At 41.1% G+C, this 16,296-nt stretch overlaps 1 protein-coding gene across 2 annotated transcripts in view; it reads right to left on the reverse strand.

Annotated features, from left to right (window-relative positions):
* SCAF11 (SR-related CTD associated factor 11) overlaps nucleotides 1–16,296 on the reverse strand; it is a 968,921-nt gene that overhangs the window by 146,693 nt on the left and 805,932 nt on the right. For both annotated transcript variants that reach the window (XM_085653364.1, XM_085653363.1), the window contains exon 14: nucleotides 5,135–5,191. In XM_085653364.1, the coding sequence (XP_085509490.1) occupies nucleotides 5,135–5,191 (57 nt within the window). The remainder of the gene's footprint in view (nucleotides 1–5,134; nucleotides 5,192–16,296) is intronic.

The raw sequence follows: 16,296 nt of genomic DNA on the forward strand, positions 1-16,296 counted from the left end.
GCCACACACCTTGAAAGTCTTAATTTGAGGTAAAGATAAAGCATTCACTACCTGTGCACCGAGAAATCCCCAGACAGAAACCTGCACACAGAAAAGCCACTTTGTTCAAGTTGGCATCCAGTACGTTAACGAAATAGCCTTTTAACAGACATGCCCATCCAATAGCCGCAGTTCCAATGGGGATTCCTTTTGTGTATCCTGGGGTATATGCTGATGGAGTGCATACCGCAGATGGACATGTGATATTCCCTCCACAAGTGTTCAAATGGGACAATCCCATTTGCATCCCACACCTCTGCCCACATGGAGAGGCCTATGTCATCCCACCTCAGGAAACCCTGTAAGGTGTTCGTAAGCCCCAGCCGGATCCCTTCCCACAGTGTCGTCTTTGGCGTTTACTCTTATTCCATTTCATTTCTCGGTTTAGGCGATGCCATATAGCTATTACCGTCAATGTGGTCAGTCTTGCTATTTGACCCAGCCTTCCCCCATATAGAGCATGCAAATAACTTCTGTTGCCCGTACCCAGTCAGTCCATCTGGAAAGCTGGGTCATCCTAGTCCACATATGCCCAGTCATTGACAATGCCGACCTATTTTTGCCACTCTTACAGGCAATGAACAGTCTGGGGAATCTGGCATGAGAACTAGTTAGCATCAGCTATAATGAACAATGAATGGGAATGAAGTGATGATAGCCATATTCTAATAAATGTGCAGTCTTAGGTGCAGCACTAAATATTTGACAGGACACCAGCAGGCCAGCATTTACCAGCTCTATAAACCCTGCCTTATCAATGGAGAGGTCATCAGTAAACCTCTATATTGCTTCTGAGAGGTCCAGATCATACCTTTGCAACACAGCAGGGGCGCTCAGAGGCTTAAGAGAGGCCGCAAATGTGCTGTAAATATTTCCCACTACTGCTTCTAATATTTAGTTTTCCTCATCTGGTAACGTTTCCCCACCACTGGCGCAATGCCCAAGTCAGGCACCGGATCTCAATTAAGAACAGCAGGAACTTAATCCGGTCACCTAGACTCTTGAGGTGTAACTGACTAACTTGGCTAGGATCAAGATAAATCTAGATAGTGACCTCAATTAGAACAAGGACCATCAAGTCCCTTGAAGTAACCCTCGAATTATGGTTTCCACTGGCTCGGTTATTGATCCTCAACTCTTTCACAGGGTTAAAGAGTGCCAATTGCTTTCCCAGAATTTAGGAAACAGTGAATTATCATTTTTCCTGTATGCCTAGGACCTTGTATAATTTGACCTAACATTACTTGTTAGATGTGCCGTTGAACAGAATGTAATAATCAATGTCTCAAGAGGATAAGTTCAAGAAAAATATCAATGGCCGAGAAATATTTACTTAACTTTTGCCCTCAACCTCTGCCAGAAACCCAATTAGACAAAATAAAGGCCTCTGCATATGTAATTATTAAGGTCTACTGAGTCTTCCTAGGTCAATGGGCAGAACAAGTACTCAACCAGCATAAAGGATGTAAAATACTACCTTGTTACTGCATGGAATATGGTGCCTCTCTGAGATGTGCCTCATCATTTAAGAGTGGTAGAGCGTAAGGTATGAATGTTTAGGCTACATGTGAGAAGCAGAAATTCCATTAAAGCAATTCGGTTAGAAAAGGACAAAATAAATATAACTTATAAAGTCTATATCCAGTTGTTCATCTGTAGTACTAGTTAGGAGAGACAACTTGTGTGCTTCCTACTTCAAAGGATGTTTAATCATTTAGAGAATGTAAACATTATTTGGGCGTATTGTGCAAGTAGCTTTTGATAAACTTATTTAACTAAGGAATACATCCTGGAATACCGGGCCAAGATGAACCTGAAGCCATTTAAGATGGAACGCACTCTAACAAAGCTAATTAACAGATTTAGCATACTGTAAAAACAGAGAATGTAAAAAAATAAACCAATCCCTCTTACAGTAAAAAAATAAGATCTTCAAAGTTTTATTTAAATACTTATACTCGGTTTGTTTTCTCTTTATTGCGAGTACAATACTGCAAATTTAAAAGCATACATTTATGCAAGGCAGACTCAGAATGGAAAGGGCTGCAATGTTTTATTTATATTCATCTCCTTCAGTAATATTTGTTACTATTTAAGGCATTTTTTTAAACTAGTTTCACTTTGTTACTTATTGTATTTAAATACTGTTTTTATGAGTCTTAATATCCTGACCTCTTAGAATGCCAAGCATTTTTTGTTATGAATAAACTATTTTGAAAAGAAGAAACCTTATATTAAAATGATGTTTCTTAGGATCTGGATTAAGGAACATCGAATGCAACATTCATTTTATTGAAACTGAAACCATGTCAAAATCTCGAAAAAAGTAACTATGTCATGCACTTGTGTATAAGATCCCATAATTAAGAAATATTATAATAACTGGTATGAAATGCATAATTATTTGCATTCTTATACATTTTGTGGTTTTATCATTTCATTGTTACTTCAAATGTAATTGAGTGCATAAGTGGAGCAATACATCAGAATAAAGATTTATTTTCTGAGGTAAGACTATTAGTGCCATGAACTTTCGAGAGCAAATGACAGTTTATCTTACTGAAAGTCTTTGCTGTGAATCTAGTATACCTTTACTTTTTTCGAGTGGTTGCGGATGAGCCCCTCTGGCACTAAATGCAAGGCAAGTGGCATTTTTCAGGTCCCTTCCAAGAGCAGAGATCTGCTAGACTGATTTAAAATATCTCGAGCTGCATGGATAAAGTGGGCTAAGCTAACAGATGGGTATATTTGTCATATCCAAATGCATCGCACCACATTTGGATATGACGAGTTGATTTTGCGTCTAAGAGAACTGGAGGGACCTGTATCCTGAGCAGCGGCGTGATGGGAGGGCCTAGAGTTGCTTGGTCTCTGGGCTTCTGATTTATGGATAACTAGGGGGTCCCTGCTGAACGGTACACCTTGATTAAATTGCTGTACAATGTGCCACAGCAGCATGCCATGGACGTTATGTCGGAGGTACGAGCCATGTCAGTCTTCTGTGGTGTTTCTCGGGTTTTGGGCACACTTGAGATTGGCACTTTACTGTTTATTGCAGATAACAGTACTGGCGGCTTTACTGTAATGGATTGGTAAAGGCTAACAGAAGATGTCAGATCTGCACTCTCCCTCTGAACCTTGCTTGAGGTGATGCCAACTGCTGTCTAGGGAATCCAAGTCTAATCTTGGTTGTGTCAGGGCAGCACTGGAAGCGATTAAATCCCACTACGAGACATACTGAATATATATGATCTACACTACAGTATATTTTTACTATGTTGTGGCACTTCATACCATAGTATGATGAATGCTATTAATGTGTTCCTAGACTCCAATAACACCTCCTTTAACCAAGAGGTTCTAACTGCTTCCACATTTGAGGCTGCACAGATTACAACCTTGTCGCAAACTAGCAAGAGCATGGACCAGTCAAAGAGGAGGCTTTTGAAGGACTGCGTGATAGAGTGAGGCAAGGAAGAACAATGACTAATACTACTGACTAAACAAATATGCAGCTGGATCACGGATGTGTGCGTTTAAGTGGGGAGAGAAAGAGGCAGACAGCACAGGACCGATAACCTTATAAGATGTAAAGAGTTTACTAGAAGCCAGGCTTGGTAACAGCTGCTGAAATCGGCTTCTTGCTCCTTCTCTTTTCCCCTCTATACGGTTTCTATGTTACCTCTCATCTTTACCCTACTTCCCTGAGCGATGTCTTCAAATATTTCTGCCCAGTCTCTTCAACCTTCTCTTCAATCTGCTGCTCTACTGATACTTCTTTCTCTGCTCCTTACCCTCTCTCAACTCTTATACAATAAAAAAGGAGTTGTGCAAGTCAGAGGAGTTCGAGAGAGGAACACAGAAAGTGATTGATTGTGACTGACAATGGTAAGGGAAAGAGTTAGTGTGGGAGTCTAAGTTACTGAGGGCCTACTGTCACTGATATGGCTAGGTTGGCAGGACAAACAATGGCTGACCACATTTAAAAAGTATATAATGGTTCTGCAACAGTGATGGGCCGACCCACTTCCTCCAAAGTTGGGGGTCGCAGCTCAAACAGCGTCTACATAGTGAGCAGAAATTTCAGACTGCCACTAGTGAGTGTTCGCTCAGTGACTTACAAGCAAAGCAAGTGATATCTGCAGAGGAGAGGGTTTGGGGAGAAGGTGAAAGCCAATAGACATCTATTCTGTTTTAGATCAAGGAGTGGGGCAGGCGAGACAGTGTTTACAGATGGTTGGGAGGAGTACATCGTAAGCTCAAAGGTGAAAGTTTCTTACCATAAGGGGTAGCTAAAGCAATAAATCCATACAAAACTTCTGCATTGAGACTTGTTTAATAATTTCCTGTAATTTATCAACTAACGTAATGTTGTAGGGTAACATGATTCCATTCTTTTGATTTGGTAAATATTTGTGGTTGTGTGATCAACTGACATTGGTTATTAGCAATCCTGTTTCTTGCAGCTGCAGAGTGGCATAGATTTTTAGCTGTGGAAGGAATTCTTGCAGTATACCAACGGACATAAATAACGCAGAGACGATAACAGAATATGCATGAAGGAGTACAGCATAACATTTCACATGGAACATAATAGTTTAGTCGATTTGTACCTACGATGTATCTAGAATGGAAGTCAACAAGTGATGGCAGGATGTGCACAATTGTAGTCTGTGCTGAGCGGATGATGCTACTCTAGCATACCAATTAAACACTGCTTTACCCAAACTTAGAGCTAAAGACAGTCAAAAAATGGAAAGCTCACCAACAGCCCGATACGCACAACAAAAAAACTGGATAAACTGTAGCAAAGTGTAGAGAATTATTTTTGTGTCTTTTGAGCATAGGACAGATCTTAAGGAAAAAGGTAGAGTTTAATTTGGGACTATTTTTTCCCCATCAAATCTGGTGCTAACAAGTGGTGATCTGTAGAAAAGTGAGAGAAACATCAATTCAAGGATACTCTTTATCTACAGTACAAGAACAAAAACACTTCCCTAAAACCTTGCATGTAAAACAATGTTACTTAAAATATGCAAAATGTGCAATATTAAGTTACAAATCCTCTTCACACACTGATAAAATGTTTGTTTACCTTCTCCACTGTGGTGACCGGTGTCAAAGTTATTTGCCTCACTTGCCCAATGTTCTCCTATTGAGAGAAACAAAGATGATAAGCAACCTGAATTGACGTTTCTTTACAAACAAACAAGCACAACACAATCAGTGTAGTGGCTAACCAGCAATAGCATCAGTCACTGACTGTTGAAAAGTTGCATACATTTAATCCAGGAGCTCCCCATTGAAGTCCTAAACACTGACTAGCCAGCCCATGCACAACATCACGGTATAAAATAAGTAAATTGAACACTTTAGAAAATACAATAAAAAAACATAAAAAGATATCTTAGGTAGCCTACCTGGAAGATAAATTGGCTAAATTCTATTTAAAATGACAACACTAGTCTAGAACGCTTTTTTGAAGGCATAACGAAAGAAAAGAGTGATAGTACAACGACCCAGACTGCAGTCTTGAGATCTTAATGAAGCACACTCCAGTTGGGTCCCATCATGACCCCAGTTCCTTTTGTAGGATTCTGCCTGGAATGCAATCAAATTACTCCTTCTATTTACCCAGACTAAGGAGGATTGTTTATAATTTCAATGGAGAGTTCACTTTAGTAGAACTGGGATTACTAGTTAGCAAATTTCCCTTCTCCTTGACCTTGAGAGAGAGAAAATTATTATAATATCCATATTCTAATAAACAGTTTATAATGGGTTAAAGATGGAGATACCTTCATTTCCCCCAAAAACTATGTATATGGTATTTGTGTAGCGCAAAACTATACAAAAGGCAGCGGAACGTTGCACAGGGTCAAAATCAAGTATACATAGAGGTGGCCGGGTTGTGGACTGTTAATGCATTATAATGTAGGGTTCATTTAAAAGGAGTTAAACTATTTCCTAAATAGGAGCAGCATTGGGGAGGTCTTGATGGATATCAGGATGTTGTTCCAGATCCTGAATGCATAGACCGAAAATGCCAGCTTCCTTGTTTTTTCTGCTTTATATTCTCTTAGTTTGCAGTCTAATGGTGTCCTCGTTGTGCCAAGAACCACCAGAGATGGTGCGTGTTTCAACAAGATAAGTGGGGGCTTGCCGTCATGGCTTTTTAAATCTTGCAGCTGGTTTTGAAAATGGTATGAACCAGCAAGGGGAGTCAATGGAGTGCTATAACGATGGAGGTGATGTGATCATATTTCCTCAGGCCCTGGATAAAATGTGCAGCGGCATGTAAGATGCCCTTAAGGGGTGCCAGTGCTGAGTCAGGGAGGCCAGGGAGCATGGGGTTACCAAAAACCAACTGTGAGAGTATGAGGGCTTAAACAGCAGCTCTGAAGTCACTTTCTAAAATAAACTGTTTCATTTACTTTAGGAGTGAACTGGTACTAGGCCATCTGTTGCTTTGGGAAAGTATTTCTTCAAGGCGGATTTGGTGTCAGAAGTGAATCCAAGTGATGTGGCATTGGGCGAATGTTAGGGTTCAAAGCTGTCAAGATTCAATTGTAAGAACTTTGCACAGGAGCAGTGGTAAATTCTTATGATTCTAAGATACTAGGGTGCAAATGGTCATGAAGATAAAAGTCAGATGATAAATCTACCAGAAGAGTGCACACACGAGCATATGAAATAATGAATAAAAAAATAAATATTATTCTGCTATTATTGGAGGATGAGTAAGTACATGCAGTTAATTATGGGATACCAAACGTTCTGCAATTGTGTGTTAAATGGCCTTGCAGAATAAGACATCTCCATCACACAAATAGCACGATCTCTGCCCACCATTCTCTCACTTTGGGTGGTTTAACAAGCCATGATCTGGTAGTACATAATCTTGCTGAAGCCACTATAAAATACACTATTCCTATAAACCCATCCAGAATCTCGGAAGGGTTGGGGGACGGGGGAGAGGGGTTTAAAATGATCAGCTTAGGATTTCGAAAAATTTAAAACCTATTAGTGCATTTGCTCTTCTTAAGACCTGGTCCCGCCACCATTGTATTTACTGCAATTGACCTAATAGGCTGTGTGAGTCTACAGTAGAGCATCAATAGCAGTTTCTACAACAACCCCAAGTACACAGTCTCTTTGGCGAATAATAGAGATCCTGTAACACATTATACTGATGCCTTTTGAGACAGGAAGCATCAAGGACCTCTTGTTCCGGGGATATACTAAAGTGAGTATCCTAAACACTATCAAAATTGCCATATGAAATGAAGGTTACTCTTTCTTTGACAGGATTTTGAGGTGTGACTGACAGAGGTCACGTGAGCGGAGCAGTTCGAGGCGCAGAGTGTAGCGGCAGCGTGGTGAGAGCGAGTGCCCGCTGCCGCTGGGACTAAATCACCGGTGCTGAGAGCACGGAGCTGAGCGGCTGCAGCACGGGAGCACAGAGGCGATGGCAGTAAGGAGAGCTGCTGCTGCGAGGTGTAACTGAGCCGTGTGTGGGTCTGTCAAACACTGGGCTGTAGTTGAGGATTTTGCTCCTGCCCGCACACGAGGAGACACAAGGCGTTCAAGGGAGAGCCGGTAGCAGGTACCTCTCCCACCCCCCCCCCCCCCCACCCCCCGCGGAAGCCTGGTATTTTTTAGACCAGGCAGGGGGTATACTGCCTGCATGCTGTCTGTGCGACGGCTAGAGGAGCCACGCTGTGGGTTAATCCACAGTGCATTACTGACACTCCACGTGGGCGAAACAGTTGGGGCTCCGCAGTTGACCCCCCACGAAAAAGCCCGCCTTGGTTTCGGGTTTTCATCCTGGTTTTTGGTTTGGTCCCTGTCTCTTCCCAACCTAACCTAGCCTGGCCCAGCTCGGCTGCTTGCGGGCCTAGTGCTGTACTGTGTTGTTGTGGCCGTGTGATTTCTGAGGCTGGGGAGTTTTTTTCTGGAGATTATTCACTGGTTTATGCCTGAAAAGATGTCTAGAAAAAATTGCAGTTGGCAAAGGTGGAGCTGTAAGGAAGTAAGGAGTCGCGTTGTGAGCCGCCGCTGCTGTTTTCTTATCACAAGGAGCCACTGCAGTAGCAGAAAACAGTGGCAGAGATCCTTGAGTTGCGGTTCCTGGTTTCTGCTGGCCTTTGCCATTGGCCTGTTGAGTTTGCTGGGTTTGACCCTCTGAGCTGCCTGGTCGGTGTGGACAGTGGCAGAGATGGAAACTGTGCCGCAGGAGCCATACTACTGGCCAAATATTGGAAGTGTTGAAAAGGTTGGGCGGGCTCGGTCCTGGGCTACATCTTGCATCAGCGGTGAAAGCACTCCTATTTGAACGTAGGCTGACCTGAGTCCTGGAGGCCTGAGATTCGAGGCCAAAGCAACTGGATGCTTTTTGCCACCTTATATCTCCTATTGTCACCATATGTACTCTATGCTCACCTCACAATATCTATACTCTTGTAATCTGTGCCTAGAAAAAGTTAATAGCAGTAGTGGACTGTGACTAGTGGCAACTTGTAGCAGCTAGCACCTCTATTGGGGGGGGGGGGGGGGGGGAACACTGTTTGAAAGGAAGGGAAAGGAAAATCTGCTTGAATACAGCTTAACGCAGTGGCCTTTTGCAGTGTCTTTTGTCCCCCTGTCCCTCCTGCCCTCTCCGCCGTATGATTTGGTGATTGATGACTCTGTAACTATTTGTAAATTGCTTTATCTATTTTTTGCTATTTGTTTTTTCTGTTTTAAAATAAATATATATATATTTTATTTTATATTTATAGTCACTTTATACTCATTTTTGGTTACTTATGGTGTAGTGCTTTATCCTTTGTCCTTGGATCCCTTTGTTATATCTGTCTTCAGTGCAACTTTTTATACAGTGCTTGAATACAATGACAGCAAAAAAACTAAGGTCAGGACAATTACTTGTGGGTAGGACTTGTGCAAAAACTAAATCAAACCCCTTACGAAACAAGGATGTCTCTGGCATGCTGTCGAAAGGAAAAAGTCAACTATTTAGTCTATGGGAAAGGGGGAAGGAAAAAATCCCCAAGTTGGGTCAAATACCGTAACTATTGGGAACGGAGGAGAAAATGTGATTGGGAATGGAAGTGATGGTGATATGGTAAATACTGTTACTAATGTCCCTGATATGGTTGAGGTTGTAGAGTCTCATTCTACTGGTAGTAAACGGGGAGGAGGAGAATCCTTAGAATCCCAGAGGCATCCAGTACAGTGCCCTGGGGATCTAACTGGCTCTCCAGTCCCCCATGTATCCTTTGGACCTACTCTTAAAACAGTAGAGGAAATTCTACACAGAACTCCACACACACCCCACGGAATCGTAGAAGAGCCCCTTGGTCCCTATCCAGTAGAGGATGTACAAAAAAAAGATTTTACTCTCCCATCCTAGTAATCTTTTTTTAGCAATAACATTGTATAATCCTGACAATGTAAAATGCACACCACTGACGTTGATAAATGCTTATATTCCTCCAGATGCCGGTCACGATGTACTCTTAAAGACTGTTTTTTCCTACATTAAGAAAGCTAATTAAGTAGAACTTCCCCTCATATAGTCTTGGTAGGGGATCTGAATTGTAAAATCTCTAATTCTACTTTGGATATATTCCGAAATAAGGAAAAAGAAGAATCTCTACAGATCCCACAAGTGCTCTTTCCACAAAATATTAGGACAAATAAGAGAGGGAAAATGCTCCTTGATGAATTAATGAAGGTTGATGGCATTACAGTAAATGGAAGATTACCTTCAGATACACCGGCTACCTTTACCTGTAAATCTTATAGCAGAGAATCTATTTTAGATTATGTGGTAGAGGGAAGTACCTCCTTCTTATTGAAAGATCTTAAGATTTTCAATTCTTCCTACAGTGACCACAAAGTTCTAACTCTTACCGCAAATTTAAACTTACTCTTGAACGATCCATGGGCACTAAACGGTGAATCTGTCAGTTTTGCTAAGAAATCAGGGAGATGTCAATGGGATACCAAAGCCATCTTGGACCTGGACAGTGTCTTAGAGGTCACTGTAGAGAACTTGTCTAATTGTAATGGAACATAAATTGCCAGTTTTAATGCATGTATTAATAAGGTGATAGATATTGCAAAGAAGTCAAACCAAAGAAAAAGTCCTAAAGCAGTCCCCAGACCCCTCCAGCCGTTTAATCTTGAAATAAACAAATTAATTAGAGAACAGTACTTGAACTACTCCTCTGAAAGATATCATAGAATATTACTATTAAAGAGGAGGAGGACTAGGGTAAAGGTTAAGCTAAGAAAAGAGAGGGAAGATAACATCTGGATTAAACTGAGAGAAGCAGTATATAAAGGCCAAGTAAGAACGTATTGGTCTCTTATCTGGGAGGGATGTGGAGCTAGATCACGACCACTCCCAGTTGCCATTGAGGAGCATAAATGGGTCAGCTTTATTCAGGACTTATAAGCAGGTAATGCAACCGCAATTGAATGTATCGCACTAAAGGAAGACCCCTCATCGTATGGCTCGCCATCTGAAAAAGACATTGAAATGGCGATCAAGGAGATGCGATCCTCCGGGGCGATGGGCCCGGATGAGTTACCAATTAAAGTTTTAAAACAAAATAGCACAGTGTGGAGTAAAACCCTTTATCCGATGTTTAAGTATTGCTATGCAAATAAAATGGTCCACCCTTCTTGGAAGGGGAGTATATTAGTCAACCTCTTCAAGAAGGTAGACCGAGATGTTCACACAACTACCGTCAAATTGCACTTCTACACGCTGTGGGTAAAGTTTTTGCTAAATGCCTCTCGATCCAAATTAATGACTGGGTGGATGCGGGTACAATTTTTCCATTTGAACAAACCGGGTTTAGGACAAAGCATGGAACTATTGATAACCTAACGGCACTACAGGTAATAAACGAAAAATATGTTAAAGTTAGAGGAGGAAGAGTGTACACAGCGTTCACAGACTTCTCCACAGCATTCTATAAAGTAGATCGTCTTTTGCTGTGGAGAAGACTGTCGGACTTGGGTATGCCGGCCATCCTCTTGGAATTAGTCCGTGCTCTCCATACAGACACTTGGTGTAGAGTGTTAAGGGGAGGGGAAAGAGGTCTCTCCCAAACTATCCATACTGTAAATGGCCTAAAACAAGGATGTTTATTGGCTTCTCTACTATTCTCCCTATTTTTATCTGCCCTTCCTCATGCTTTGTCTCAAAGTGAGGGCATCACCCCTTTACAGGGGGGAAAACCGATTGCTTGCTTACTTTATGCTGACGACATTTTAATATTTGATCTGACGCCGAGGGGACTAAATAGTCGACTGCAGGTGCTACACGAATATGCAGAGGCCTACTATTTAAAGATAAACGTATCTAAAAGTAAAATAATGTGTATGCACGGAAGAAAAAAGTTGAAGTATGGGAATTTTGTTTGGTCTGTGGGTGCCGAAAAATTGGAACTAGTAAAATCATATGTTTTCTTGGGAAAAACTGTGTGCAGCAACCTAAATGATAAAGCTCATATAGAAAATAACATTTATAAAGCTATTACACAGGGGAAAAGCTTGGGCTCCCTCTACAGATCTACTGGAAAAAGACACATTGCACTTTTATTAGAGGTATTTCGTGCTAAAATCCCTGCTTCCCTGTTGTATGGTATTGAATTACTTGATATAGAAAAATGGGGCTTTTTAAATACAACAGAAGGCAACATTTTAAGGAGCCTAGCCTCAGTCAACTCTGCTTGCCCCGTGGCTGCACTAAGGTTAGAATTTGGTTTAAGAAGTAGCTGGGTACAGAGTCTTGCAGGGATAGTGCGTTGGGTTACAAGCCTGGTAAAGGGGGATCCTGGTACACAACGATTTTTTATTCCGAAAGAAATATTAGAAAGCTTAAATGAGCAGTCATTAATTGTTAAAAATTTTAGAACTGCGGTTGACTTGCTACAACTGGATGAATCCGTACTTTTCACCCTATCACCATATCAATTAAAGTCCATTTTGAAGCAGGCCACCTGGAAATTAAGTTTTACCAGGGATAGGGAAGCACGTATTCTAAAGAGAGGAGCCCAACCGGCCATTAACTCCTATGTGATAAATAAAGTACAAGCTTATATCTCTTGGAACCTGCCCCATGGAGTGCGCCGCTTTTGGTTATTATTGAGGCAGGGTATACTCCCTTTAAACAACGTACTATCTAAATGGTATGGTTCTTCTCCGGTTTGTAATCTGTGTAATAATTCTATCCAGGATGTTAATCATGTGCTATTTATCTGCCCCGCCCTATTACTGTACCGGCGCAAATGGATGAGGCCAATCTGTTTACAATTATTTATTCTTTCAGCCTCTGCACTAACAGATTCCATTTATAAACCACCAAATGAAATGTTTTGTCATAGGATTTTTAACTTTAAGTGCTTTTTAAATGTGTACTAAAATATTTATATGAAGGCTATGATTACTAAATTTGGTTTTACTTGATGTTTTACAGCACTTTGGGTATTGTATATTATATTTTAATGCTTTGTAACTGTAAATTTCATTTTTATGTGGCTCTCTTCGGAGTTCCAAGATCATAAATAAAATAAAACTTGGTGAACTGCAGGAAGGTTTCACCTTTCAAAAGAATCCAAGAGGAATCCAAAGTGGTAAGGCTCAAAAAAGATATAGGAAAACTGGCAGGATAATTATCTTTATGTGATTACATCTGTAAATCAAGCCAAGCCAGAGCGGATTCCATAGATTCATTCTAAAAATAATAGTTCTAGAGTGGCAGTCATAATTCTTCTTTGCTATTTGTTCAACCTGCATTGATAGGTTTACATTAAGAAAAGGTGCTGATGAAACCTAGTGTATGTTATGTTCTTGAGTGCTCATTAAACAATATTTGAGGTTGTGTTTGATTTTGTAAATATCCTGGCACTAAACTTAAGTTTTGCACTGCTAGTTAGACTGCATATGCAGCAGTCAACGGGTCAGATGATAGATAGTTGTCTCATCAGCATACGTGAGGAACCTAATGTAAAGGAACAGAAAGAGTGAATAATGGGAGATTTTATGGATCTATTTTTTAGGAGTCACAGAACGGGTTCCGTATAAAGGGCAAACAGCTGGATATGGCGAAGAATTGGGGGAAGGGTGTAGAGTGTTTCCCCTATCAAATTTGGAGGAGAGTTGTCTCATACATGCAATGTTTGAAAAGGCCACCATATAAGGGTCTGACCAGATTTAGAAAATTAGAACCAAAACCTAAGTTTTCTAAGGTTGCCCAGAGAAATTGACAAGAGACCCTGCAGAATGCATTCTTTGCCTGCAAACTAATCATATCTTCTGTTATTGCTAGTTCCTCTCCTATTTCAAAGACCACAGTTGCCCGATTGGTATACTCTGTAGTGCCCAAAGGAGGGATAAAGCCATGTGACATGGGTTCGACCACATCACTGACCATTGCAGCCGATCATATAGATACTATATTTGAATAATCTGTGAGTTGCAATTGATCAGTGAAATTGATAGAAATGAGCTACACAGTTTAGGATCTTATTATTTTTTTTCCACACAACATAGCTGTGAAGCTTGCTTAAACAAACTATGTATACAGGGGCAGGTATATAGGAACATGTTTTGTACAACTCTATTAGGATAGAGTCTAGCCCTGTGGTTTTACCGGGTGGCATACTGATTGATGCCTTGCCTAATTCAGTTAGTGAAATAGCATCTTCTAAAATGGATCTCCGAGAGTCTGATTTAATGCGGGTTTGTAGATTAACGCAGGTATATAGATTAATGCAAGTTTGTAGACCATAAGTAGTTCTCAGTTTGTTCTTGTGAAGGCTTCCAATTACCATAGTACAACAGAGTAGTATGTATGAAAAGTCTGTAGCACTGCTTCCTTGACTAACAGTTTCACCTTGTGAATTTATGATGGTCTTTATAAAGTTTTTACTATTGCAGTCCCTAGTTTGAAGTGCAATTAAATGTAAAACATTCTCTTGGCTTTTAAAGCAATAACTGATTTGCCACAGGACCTCTCTCCTGGCTTTATCCCAAAGATGCTTTTTAACCAACATTGTTAGAGCAGTTTAGCATATAAACTTGCTTTCTACAGAAACTATCCTGACATGCTCTATTTCTAAACCCAGCAAACAACTCCTCAATAACTATTTCTTTTCTGAGCTTCTCTACCCATTCAGATAGGATAACTGCCAGTAGCCCCCTCCTGCAACTCTCCAACTACTGCTTTTAGTGTGACCAAAAGAGGAGAGGCAGTGCCTTCATTATCGTTGATAAAATCTTGCATGGTTTTTGTTATGTGTTGAATGCAGGTTGAGCCAAGTAAAAGATTACAATCATATGTCCATTGTCTAAATGTGTGGACTGAAATATTAGACAAAATGACTAGGATTAGAGTATTACGTCTCAAGCTAAACAGCTTGAGACACATATTGAATAAGATTTGTCAACCAGGATAATGTCAGTTCTAGAGTGTTGTTTACGAGGGGCAGAATAAAAAGCAATTGGAGGAGGGTGTGGGAGGGATTTGAGGTGGGGATGGGGTGGTTGCAGGGCGATGTCATTCTTTGTGTTTAAATTCAAAGTAATGTATCCACAAAATAGGAGTGGCTTCTCCCAGGCCACTAGTTTCAAAGTGATCTCAGGGTTGCCTGTAATTGGGTGCATAGACTGTACAGGCAGGTAGTGAGTACTCAGATTGGAAGGCTCTGGCTATTACTCCGGCTACTGTGCAGACCTGTTTTGAAAGAAGAGCATTCTAGGGGAATAATGGTTGCTTATACTGTTAAACCTCTAGTCAGGGTTTCATGTTTTGAGGTTGTCAATATCATGAGCTCCAGATGACAAATTATTATCATCATGTTTTATCAAATGAGTTGCTTGTGAGCATATAATTTTAGCACCTAAGTAATGGCTATCTTCTCAAATGCATCTCATTTTAGAGGCACAACCTACCATATTTAACTTCCATATAAGAACTCTAGCACCCCATTTGCTTTGAAATTTAGCCTGCATAATAAATCATGGAGTGTGCATACTTAGAGGACCCAATCTGCTACTACCAGAAAAGGAAAATGTTACTTACTCTGTTAAGCATCTGTTCACAGCCTGTAGTGCTGTAGATTCACAAGCCCTCCATATTCCTGCTATCGAACGCTGGGTTTACACAACACAACTTGTTTTTCTTTGAAGAAGCTTAGAGACAGAGGATGTGCTGTGACTCCTCCCTTAATCCACAATGTGCATAGGCATCAACCCCACCCCAGACGGTTTTCCACTTAGTGGGTAAGTGTAGAGTAAGACTAATCTGATGTGCTGTTTGTTGCATTGTAAGTTGTTAAAGTAGTGAAGCATGGGAAGTTAAAACATGTACCATCATTGCTACCTTTCAGGGAGGTGGGAGCATGTGGATCTACAGCACAACACTATTCAAACAGATAATTACATGGTAAAATCTTCTCTTAGTAGCATGTGTGACTGTAGATATACATGATCTGCATCCACTGTAAAGCAGTTTCCTCCAAAGCAGTGTCTAGCAGGCAGATGATACAGAAGTTTGAAATGATGTCAACACATTCCGGCCAACCACAATCTGTTGACGGGCTAGTATGTCCACCAAGTAATAATTTGTAAAGGTGCACAGTGTTCACCAGGTCCCTGCCTTGCAGATGAACAAACTTGTATAAGTCTGAGGGGTACGTGATGGTCAGCAGCTCTAGGTAGTTGCTGAATCGCCCATGGTGGCGAGGGGTCTGAGTACCTTGCATAGACCTGTCGCCGAAATGTACACTTCACACCGTAAGTGATGTACTGGGTTTAATTGTCACCTGTGGAAAAGGGTCCAAGAAAGACCTGCAGAGTAACACGTTGTTGCTGTTCTACTTATGCAGAGAGCACAGAATATTGGCCATTAGCACTAGATCTTCCCAAAGACCCTCCATTGTCACCATTACCATGTGAGACAATATTGGAGTGGGTGCAAGTGTTCTGGCAAGTCAGGCAATTGCTATACAGGAGGACATCATAGCCAAGCTTCATCACAGTTCTTATATTTAGCTGACGAGTGCACTCAAAAAGAGGCGGCAGCAGCAGCTGAAATGCCATCACCTTCTCCTGGTTGAGATATGCATGCTCTGTGACAGTGTTTAACATTGAGCCCAGGAAAGGCTGGATCTGCTGGGAATGGAGGTGCGACTGCTTTACTTTTATGGTGAACCCCAAGCTGTGGAGCAGGGTTACAGC

The sequence above is a fragment of the Triturus cristatus genome, chromosome 4_1 (genome assembly GCF_964204655.1).
Source record: "Triturus cristatus chromosome 4_1, aTriCri1.1, whole genome shotgun sequence".
NCBI lineage: Eukaryota > Metazoa > Chordata > Amphibia > Caudata > Salamandridae > Triturus > Triturus cristatus.